We start from the raw sequence: 11,471 nt of genomic DNA, 5'->3' as shown, positions 1-11,471 counted from the left end.
TTATTTTGTATTAAACAAAAAATTATCGTACTACAATATGTATCGATACATCAATTATAAAATATATTTTTTAATTTTTGTTAAAATTTAAAATTGTATTATTTTAATTTTTTTGTATTATTTTTGTATTATATTATTATATCGTATTTGATATTATCAAGTTTAATTTAAAATGATTTTAAGGGTACAAGAGTAATTGCATTAAAAAGTAACAATTTTATTTTGCCTTTAAAATTTTAAAACTCTCTTTCTTACAAAAAAAAAAAAATCACTAGGAATCATGTCTGCCAAAGGAGAAGAAAGAGGGCTGTAATAAAGAATGGAGAAAAAGAAAAGAAAGCACATTGCCAACTCCCCCATGTTTGTCAACCTGAAGGCCAATGGCTTTTCCCTCTCTCAACAGAGATGAAAATTCCCTGCTTTCTGATCTTTTCTCAGCTCTTTCATACATCATTCTTCAGCTTGCTTTGTTCATGCAAGATCCAAAGCAGTCTCACACAAGGTATGTATGCCTTCAAAAACAAAAATTGCTCTCTCTCTGTTTTTTTCTGCATGTACCAAAAATGCTGCAATGTTGCTCAAATCAGTTCAAACATTCACCATAAATAATTACTGCTACATATTGTCCGTTAACATTTTTTTATCTACAATATCTTATTGCTACAATGAGTCAGTGACAATAGATAGAATGATATGTTGTTGCCAAATTCTCCAAATTTTGAATTGATTTAAAAGTTGCATAGAAGGGTGATTATTATTGTGCTCTGATTTCCATGGAGTTGAGCAAGAAATGTTCTAAATCTGCAGCCTGCAACTTTAGCACAATTGTCCACTAAGTGTCAAGCATAGTGGGCCTACATGTTTATTTGATTTGATCCAAAGTGCCAAGTTGAGTCAGTGGTTGAGCCTTGGGCTTGGGTCTGAAAACCCAGTACAATCTTATCTGGAAGTTAATGCTCAGCTCAGGCTGCAGGACTTGGGCTGAACTGGAGCACAACCAATTCTTCAGCATATGAACTGAGCTGAAATCCATTACATTTCTTGATCTTTGATTACTTTTGAGCTGGACTTTGGGTTTACCATTCACCTCAATCTATGTTTTTTAAATTGTAAATTTGTATAGAACAAAATGAAGGATAACCCTGATCTTTAAATATGCATGTGATCACCCAAAAATCATTGTTAAGGTTATTTGTTCATATCGTAGTTTTTATTCTTTTTCCTAAGGGAACCCTTCTGCCTTTTTTTGAAGAAAAAGCATAGAAAAAAACTAGTGGATAGGACAACTTCAGTGTAAGTTGAACTTGTTTAGTCCCCTTTTGGTTTACTAAACAATCATTGATGTGTAGTTCAATGAAAAAATTGATAAGCATGTCAATAAATGTGGTAATTTCTTAAGCTATTTAAGCTGTTTATAGTTAATTACATCATTGATGTGTTGTTCAATTAACAATTCTAATGTACTTTCCAAATTTTAACCCTACATAAATATGTCAACCATAAAAAATTGTTGGTAATTTGACTTTTATTACAATATTGCTATAAATTCCTCTAAATTCAGATCAGTGATGTTTGAATTGTCAAAGACAACTATGAATTTTACCTTTCTTTGATATGTCTAGTTAAAGTTGGGAATTTGGCAATTGGCATGGATAAATTTAGGTTTTAGACCAAATCAAAGAACAGCTGCATATAAAAGTATATATGTTGAATCTGTGAAACTGCAATAATTATAGTGTAATTGCTTGTGAATTTGCTTGTTCATCTACAGTTCTTCAATGAATCCACAAAAACATCTTGTTCAAGATTTCATGATTTACATGCGTTTGTTTTTCTGTAGGAAGCCTTGGTATCAAAGAGCAATAGAGAGGGCTACCGTATGGAAAACTGTTGCAAAGACTGCTGAAATTCCTACTACAAATGCTACATTGTGGAAAACCATTTCCAAACCTACAGAAATTCCTATGGCGAATGCAATGTTATGGAAAACCTTTCCCAAGTCCGCTGAAATCCCATTGACTCCTCCTAGACAAAAGCTAAGGAAATGTACATCCCTAAGGGTTGCCACGTCGTTTACTAGGGTTTGTCTATGTGCACCAATCTCTTCCTACAATGAGGCTTTTCATGCTAATGTTCCCCCTAGAAAAAGCAACAGTTACCCTAGGTCAAATCCGTTTCCCATGTCGCAAGAAAGGATACCTAACGCGAGACTTGGCATGGAAGGAAGAAGAGTTTTTCGCGGAAAATCTTTGAGGGATGATGTTTTAATGAGGAGATTTGTTGTGGACGAAGAAGCAATGATGCAAGTTAGAAGGAGGAACCAAATGGAAGTTATAAGGAGGAGAAGTATGATGAGAAGGAAGATGCTTGGCCCTAGTCCTCTTAACAAAATGGTAAAGGCTGATGAAGAAGAAAATTTTTAAATTTTCTTTTTTGTAATTTTCCATGTGACCTTTTTGCAATTCAAACAATTCCAATGCATGAACGTGAAAACAACAATGGAAATTACTTTTTTTTTAATTATAATATTATCATAATTTTTCGAAGCATCCTTGATTTTTTGTTTCGATATATATATATATATATATATGGATTGAGACGGGACAAAGCTAAACATAAGGCAAAGAAGGAGCCAAATGATTAAATTAACGAAAAAGGAAGGATCGACGTTGATGTTAGATGGGTTGAGTTACTATTTATAATGGTGTAAAAAAAAATTTGGGGACCATGACCCATGCTTGCCCTTTTGGATTTGCCTCTGGATCAAGTGAGTGTTAGTTTGTAAGGTGAACTAATTTATTTGGATGAATATGAACAGTGTTATTCACAAAAGAAGAAAAAAAAATGTACACAACATTGGTCTTTAATGCAAGAAATATATATTTTACATTTTTATATCGATAAAAATTATAACACAAAATTTTCATAAAAAATATAATATAAATATATAAATTATTAATATTTTATACAATATAAATACACAAATTATTAAATCTATCTAACAGCAGCACCCTTTGATTTGGCAAGGTAAGAATTCATTGTCTTCACTTATTTGGAGTCGCACGACCCCAAACCAAAGCCCAAATGATGGATTAAAAATTAATTAAAACAAATACCTAACGGTTTTAATCAGTTGCCATGGTTGCTGTCCGAATAGTCTTCCCATTCAAGTCAAGGTAGTTGAAGTTAGGCCTATTGACTGAGAAACTGGCCAACCCTCCCTTCCCTCTCTTCCTTTCTTACTCGTACTACTAATCATCATGATCAGCAGCAACACTTCAATGAATTTGAGACAATCAAAAAGAGAAGAATCTACGTTAGAAACATTACAATAGTTAAAACATAAGTACAACCATGTAATAAAAAGCTAGGAATAAGAAAAATTATTAAAAACAAGCATGTTGTATAGGAAAAGAGATGGAGGCTTGAGAGAAAAAAAGAAGGGTCTTCTCTGGCTGGCTGCTACTACATTTCTGTTATTAGATTCTTATAACTCAGCTTTTTGAAGGGTTCTTTGCAGAATATGGAATTTGGAAGCTTTCCAGGTAATTACGTGAATGATTTATTTTATTCTTTTTTTGTTTTTTTTTTTTTTTTAGTATTTTTGTTTATAGTTTTGGGTTTTTGTCAATTCTGTTGCTCATGATCAAGGTAATCTTTTGTTGACCTTGTTCTTATGAATCATCAAGCTGATTTTAATATTTGTTCTTTATTAAGAAACTTTTGGATCATGAAGGCCTGAAAAGTTTCCAAGTCATAATGTTTATCAGGCAGTTTCATCAGATTTCATGGTTAAAAACTTGAATCCCAGAGTCCGCATGAAACAGTCTTTGCCAAAAACGATGTCTTAATTATGTATTCTTTTTCATCCATATCATTCACAATTTCATTAAATCTTTTGCATCCTTTTATGTCTACAGATAGAAGGATCAACATTTTGGCCATACACGATCAGGCCTAATGCTGGCAGAATGGGAAAGAAAGGAAGTTGGTTTTCTGCCATTAAAAGAGTTTTCATACCACACTCCAAGGAAAAGCTGAATAATGTAAGTTGATATCTTAACAATGGTGCACAGGGACTTCACCACTTCCTGTGTGGTTTTGGTTTACTATAACAAGAAATGTGTTACAATTGTAGATGATATTTAACATGCGAGTAGATAGTGCTGGAATGAAAATATTTTGCGTTTTAAACCAGAATGTGATTACTGATTAGGAGAGCATAAGAACCTGGCATTTGGAAAAATGATCAAAACAAAATTGGATATACTTAGTTGCCTTCTGATAGACAGTAGATGCATCTAATTGGAGTGTGAAATTTCTGATTGAAGTCAGTTTTGTTATAGGGTCAGCTGTTGAGCTCTATTTGTTTGTTTCCCAGACAGAACAAGCAAAGTTCTCATAGCAATTTTTAAGGTTAAATCGTTTCAGGAATCAGATAAAAAAAGTGGTAAAGAAAAGAAGAAAGGCCTAGGAAAATTAAGACATGGAGAAACCAATTCCCTCATTCCCCTCTTCAGAGAGCCCAGCAGTTTTGAGAAATTTCTGGGGGAGGCTGAAAGGGAGCATAAACTAATATTCAGCCTACCACTCCTGAGGGGCCAAGAACACCACCTTTTGTGCCTCATAGAGCTGCTTCTCCACGAGTTCCTTCACAGAGGATTGCCTCTCCTACTGTTGCTTCTCCGAGACCTGCTTCCCCTCCAGGATCTGCTGCACCTAGACCTGCTTCTCCACCTCGACAAGCTGCTTCTCCACGAGCTCCTTCTCCTAGGATTCTTCGTCCTCGACCAGAACCAACTTTAAGGAACCATCATGCTTCAGCTACTAAAATTCGAGCAGCCTATAGAGGTTATATGGTAAGTCCTTTATTCTTCTTGTTAACAGAAGATCTCAAGTGAAATTTCATGGGGCAACTGGTTTGAAAAGACAAACAATGAGAATAACAATATCATTAGCAGGATCCATCTGTTCAAAATTTCACGTTTTAAGGATTTATGACGAGTACTGATGTGGGAAGTTATTGGTTGTGCACAACACTTATTGATAAGGTTATTTAGAGAATCAAAGATTTCAAATCTGGTTACTTTACATTTGGTCACTTCCCCTGCACTTTTCCTCCTCCTGATATTAATATATTGTAAACTAACATAATTCCTCATGGAAGTCTTATAGACAGAAATGTCAAAAAGCCATTTGATATGAACAACTTTTAAATGGGCTTAAGTAACAACTGAAGTTTGCTTTGCAAAACAGTTAATTACAGTGCTCTGGGTCATGTATGAGTTGGTGCTATCATGACTCGTGTTATAGAGAGTAGACCCCTTGCATTGATATGTTTTGCATCAATGTTTCACATCCCAACTTGATTATCTTGGAACTTCTAATACAGGCAAGGAGAAAATTTAGAGATTTGAAAGGGCTTGTGAGGCTTCAAGGAGTTGTGAGAGGTCGGAACGTGAAACGCCAAACCATGAATGCCATGAAATGTATGCAGCTTTTGGTGCGAATTGAATCTCAGATTCAGTCACGCAGGATCCAGATGTTAGAAAACAGAGCACGACAGCAGGCTCAGTTTAAGAACGATAAGGAAGTGGAGAGTACCTTGGGCAAATGCACCTTCAGCCAGGTAGTAAGTTTATATATATACATACATATATATATATATATATATATTTGCTCTCTATATTGCTATTAAAAAATGAGTCACTTAGTTGAATTTTGGATCAGTCCGAGGCAGGCAATGAAGATTGGGATGATAGCATGCTAACGAAAGAGGAAATAAAGGCAAGGATGCAGAGAAAGGTGGAGGCAGTCATCAAGAGAGAAAGGGCCATAGCCTATGCATTTTCCCACCAGGTACTGTTTAACTTTTACTGGCCCTGTCTACTTTCAACTGTATCACGTTGAATGGTTTATATAAGTCATATTTTGGGCACAGTTGTCTTTTAAAAACTTTTCTACATACAGCTATGGAAAGCTACCCCGAAATCAGCTCACACAGGTGTATCAGACATTGGCTCTGGCGGATTTCCATGGTGGTGGAACTGGTTAGAACTTCAACTACCTCCAGTCAACGCTCCTGAAAGCCAAGGCATGAAGAGTTTCCAAGTTACACCACCGAGGCCAACTTCTGAATTGAAGCCTAGTCCAAGGCCACAGTTGAGCAGCAAGCAACATCAGTTTACCCTTGACAATATGGACACTCCCACACCGAAATATACAAGGTCAACAGCAACAAGACCTATGCAAACACCACCTTCCAGTAGAACCCCACAAGCAAGCAGCTCAGGGTTGTCAAAATATTCAAGACCAAGGGCTAGTGGAGACGATTCTTAATTTGACTTGCCCCTCAAGGATGATGATAGCCTTACAAGCTGCCCACCATTTTCAGTTCACAATTACATGACTCCTACAGTTTCAACCAAAGCCAAAGTGAGAGCCAGCAGTGGTCCCAAGGAAAGGTTTATGGAGACACCAGGAAGTGAGTCGAAGGGGAGACTTTCGGTCCCTTTGACACAGGGGATTGGATCATTCAAGTGGAGCAAAGGGTATTTGTTTTCTGGCAAAGATTCAAGCTCTCAAAGGGGTTTAGATAAGCGCCATTCACTTCATTCTATAGGCAATTTGAGTGTGGATTGAACTGCTTCTATGCCTGCAACAGTTGGAAGAAAGCCATTTAACAGATTTGCATGATTTTTTTCCTTATTTTTAACCTTTGATTACTTCTTTTATTTTAGCTGCTTTTCTTAATTGATTGTACGGCGATATGTTAGTGTTACAAAATTTCTGATGTAAAATAAAACAGAAAATGATAGGAAATGATGGTTTAAATGCCACAGCACTTGGGGTTTGGTGAGATATTATATTAATTTTTATTTTATTTTTATTATTAATTAAAAATTTTTTCTCCATTTTTTTAAAATGTTTAATTTATCAATAAAATTATAAAAAATAAAAAATTGATTTAGCCATTAAAGAACTTGCTTCCAACAAAGATATGCGTGCAGCTCTAAGTAAGTGGGCTGGTTTTGTTGGGAAGAAGCAGCTTCAATATGGGCTGAAGCTACCAAAGCCCAACAAGTGAAACCACAACAAAAATAAAAGCAAAGGGAATTCATTATTTTCTTATTAAATTATGATTTAAGTATAGAGACTCTTAAATTAAAATTAAATAATCATCTAAATTTTTATCATTTTATTATAATTAATTGAGCTCTCTAATATCTTCTTTTACTCAATTAAATTTTTATTGGGCAAAAATTAATTTTTCGCCAGCATTCATTTTCGTTCAATTGAAAGCTTAATTATGTAAAAATAAATATTTAAGTGTCAATTAGATGAAAATAAATATTTAAAAATTTAATTGATCTCAAAAAATAAAATAAAATTTTAAATAATTATTTTAGATGTTTGTACTTCTTAGCTCTTTATTATTGATGTTGCTTCTCTTTCTTTAGCAAATTTTAAATACATATTAAAAAAAAAAACCTCTTAATTAATAATATGTCAAACAAGTATTGAGAAAGAAAATGAAATACAAATATTAAATATATTTACATAACTTTTCCACTAAAGATAATGAAAATTCATAAATCATTAGAAACTCAAAAGTTAATGACATTAATATTATAAAACTAAAAATTTCAATTAATCTTAACAAATAACGGTTTTAAAAAATATAAATCGAAGCTAATTAAAAGTCATAAATCCATAAAAGCTAAAAATTTCAATAAATTTTAATAAATAACGGTTTTAAATAATATAAAAATTTATAAAAATACAAATATAAAATACTCCGAATAGAAACAAATCATAAATCACAAAAAAAAATTAATAATAAAAAATATTAATATTAGAAAATTAAAAGTTTCAATTAATTTTAATAAATATCGGTTTTAAAGAACACAAATAGAATCAAAAGTTAAAAATCCATAAAAAAATTAGGCAACCAAAAGTGTATAGTGATGAAAAATCATAAATTACAAGAAAATCAATAGTAAAAAACATTAATATTAAAAAACTAAAAGTTTCAATAAATTTTAATAAATAATAGTTTTAAAGAGCATAAATATAAGAAAATCAAAAGCCAAAAATTTACAAAAAATAAAAATAAAAAGAAAACCAAAAGCCTACTGTATTTAATGTAATAAAATTAGAAAATATAGATTTAAAATTTATGTAAAAAGACTTGAAATTTATTACAAAATATTTTAATTTTATCCATAAAAAGTTAAGCAACCAAAAATTTATTGTGATAAAAAAATCATAAATTACAAGAAAATTAATAGTAAAAAACATTAATATTAGAAAACTAAAATTTATGTAAAAATCAAAAGTCAATTAAAAATTCATAAAAAATTTAAGAAATCAAAAGTTTATTGTGTTTAATGTAATAAAATTAATCATAAATAACAAGAAACGTAATAGTAAAAAATATTAATATTAAAATATTAAAAGTTTCAATAAATCTTAATAAATAACGATTTTAAAGAAAATAAATAAAAAATCAGAAATTCATAAAAAATTTAAGAAACCAATAGTCTGTTGTGTTTGATATAATAAAATAAGAAATATAAGTGTAAAATTTATGTAAAAAGTAATTATTACAAAATATTTGAACTATATATATACAACTGCTTCTCTTTCTTTCTTTCACTTAATACTTAAATAAATCTTGAATGTTACTTTAAAATATAAATAATTATTCAATCTTTTATTGTATGAAATTAAAATTATAAATTGTTATTTTATTATAATTATACTTATTAAAGCTTAAAAATAAATGAATAATGTCCAATTGATAAAATTTTAAAAATAGTATTCTCTCAAATATTTATCATTTAATTCATCCAAAATAAATTTAAGTATATTTTATAAATTAAATCATTCAACAAAAAAATTAAATTTTTTATACCATCAATAATCTAATTATAATAAAATAAAATTCATAATCTAAGTTTCAAAATATCATAAACTTCTTTCTATATTCGAGTAAAGTTTCAAAACTTATTTAAATATTATATCTCTTTCTTTTGATTTTGGAATAATATCACATGATACTTAAATTTTAAAAATCTTTAAAATAGTATCTAAATTATTAACATGTAAATTAATATGATACTTGAATAACTATTTATCAACCACTTGTAATCATTTAAAATTAGTCATATTAAAAATAAATATCAATAGAAATTCATAATTTAAAATCTATATTAAATATTTTTTAAATTTAAAATAACATATTAAGATTACATTTGGTGTATAAAATGATGGATAAGACACAATACTAATCATTTTATATCATATTTAATTGTATATAAAAAAAATGATTACAAGAAGGATTAATGATCATTTTGGTATAAAATGATTCAATTTTTTTGAAATAAATAAGATTAGTTTTAATACATGAGATTAAATTTATATGTATTTTATATGCTTAAAAATTATATCAATAATTTAAGTTATATAAACTTTAAAAAAATATAATTTTGACCAATAAATAAATAATTTTATTTTTATTTTTACATACATCAAATATAAAATAAAATAATATTATTTAATCTACTTCATTTTATAATATTATTTTATCTTATTTTATCATTATTTTATGTATCAAACATATTTTAAATATTTCAATATTATAATTCAAAAGCAAAGCTAATTAGGATACAATACTAATCATTTTATATTATGTTTTATTTGTAAAAGTGATTGAAATACAAGAAAAATTAATCATTTTCTTGATAAAAGATAATTTAATTATCTCAAAATGAAGACAATTATTTTTAATCCATGATATTAAATTTATATGTCTTATTATATTCACAAAAAATTATATTAATAATTTAAATTATAAAAATTTTTAAAAATAATAAATTTAACTAATAAATAAATTATTCTATCATAATTTATATATATAATATAAAATAAAATAATATTATTTAATTTAATTTAATTTATATTATCATTTTATCTTATCTCTTCTTATAATTTTTCGTGTCAAACATCTTAAATATTTTTATTAGCATCATTAATATTTTGATTATTTTTCGTTTGATTTAATTTGAGTAGGTGGGTCGGTGGATCTGTATTTTTATTATTAAAAGAAAGAACATGGTTTTAGACTTACCTATGGGATTCATTGAGATTCACGCCTGCTATTCATTTTACGAGAGAAAGTAGTTTATAGTTCTACGTAGCTATCATGTGACCTTGTCGTTTTTATTTTTATTATTTTTAAATTTCTTTGAATGTATCGATTTCATAAGTGGATTCCATTGATTTCGTTTGAAAGCGAGATACGCAGGTTGGGGTTCCGATGGCGACAGCTTCCATTTATTTAATCTGTGTTTTGGATGCTTTCGATGAAAGACGTAATCTCAGTTTTCGATTGCATGATACGTGTATTAGTATAATGTAAAATATAAAAATTTAAATATTTTATATAAGAGTTATATATTATAATTTATGTTAATATCAGATATGAATTATATTTTTTAATTTTATTATAATTATATATAATTATTATTAAAATTTTAAATAATATTATTTTTATTTTTTATATTATATTTATGTTATGTTATTTTAAAATTTTAAATCTAATTTATTCATTGGAGTTTGCATTAAACGAAACCTGTCTATATTTGTTTTTCTTTTAAAGCAATTTTATTTTCTACATTAACCTTAATTTTTACCTTTCACTATTTTTTTTTCTCTTCAACCCCTTAAATTTAAAGGTGAGATAAAAAAAATCCAAAATTCTATAAAAAAAGGTAATATTTTATTTGATTTAAATTGATTTTTTATTTAATTTAAATTAAATTTGAAATAGATTTTGAATAACAAATACTTATATATTATATTAAATAATATATAAAAATAAAAAATTAGATTTTAAAATTTAATAAATCAAATCCAATGAAATTAATAAATGAATTGATTTAAAAAAAATATTAATTTAAATTTTATAATTTTGTTATAAAAAACTTAAATCGAATTCGACTCTTACCACTGCGCTACCACTAAACACGAACCTCCTTTTCCTATCCGACATTTGTATCCACGCTTTTCGTGATCCATTGACACGATCACCCTTTTGGGACTCGATTTTCATACATTAGATTCCCTATTAAAAACATTACCTCATAAATTATTAATGAAGATTCCGGATTTCATTAAAAGAAATTAAACGCGGTCATATATCTCGATAAAATATATTTTAAATAAATAATAAATTAATATAATAAATAAAATAACATAAAAATATTTTAATTATGTGATTATGTATAAAATAATAATTATATGTATTATCTGACCCCTTTTCATAATAATATATAAGAAAAAAAAAACCGAAGACGGGGATATAAAATGAACAAATGACTGGGCATTCGGTAATTAAAACTAAAATTGGGGCTAATGTGTTAGAGTGCCACCTTAATTAAATATGGGCGCTGAAGCTGCTGGAGCAT

The 11,471-nt window shown here is 28.7% G+C and overlaps 1 protein-coding gene and 1 pseudogene across 2 annotated transcripts; both read left to right on the top strand.

Moving 5' to 3' along the window:
- Window positions 1–292: 292 nt before the first annotated feature.
- Window positions 293–2,542, top strand: LOC111287692 (uncharacterized). Its single transcript, XM_022878362.2, has 2 exons — window positions 293–502; window positions 1,841–2,542. The coding sequence occupies exons 1-2, from the start codon at window positions 381–383 to the stop codon at window positions 2,421–2,423; spliced, it is 705 nt and encodes a 234-aa protein (XP_022734097.2). The 5' UTR covers window positions 293–380; the 3' UTR covers window positions 2,424–2,542.
- Window positions 2,543–2,852: 310 nt separating this feature from the next.
- On the top strand, window positions 2,853–6,843 carry LOC111288167 (protein IQ-DOMAIN 13-like; annotated as a pseudogene). The gene is made up of 6 exons (XR_016341329.1): window positions 2,853–3,545; window positions 3,921–4,046; window positions 4,432–4,859; window positions 5,393–5,629; window positions 5,731–5,859; window positions 5,971–6,843. The product of XR_016341329.1 is annotated as a protein IQ-DOMAIN 13-like (transcript).
- Window positions 6,844–11,471: the final 4,628 nt, after the last annotated feature.

The sequence above is a fragment of the Durio zibethinus genome, chromosome 4 (genome assembly GCF_047325235.1).
Source record: "Durio zibethinus cultivar Kanyao isolate XHJ-2024 chromosome 4, ASM4732523v1, whole genome shotgun sequence".
Lineage (NCBI taxonomy): Eukaryota > Viridiplantae > Streptophyta > Magnoliopsida > Malvales > Malvaceae > Durio > Durio zibethinus.
Note: the sequence above shows the minus strand (reverse complement) of the source record. Positions and strands in the feature narration are given on the sequence as shown.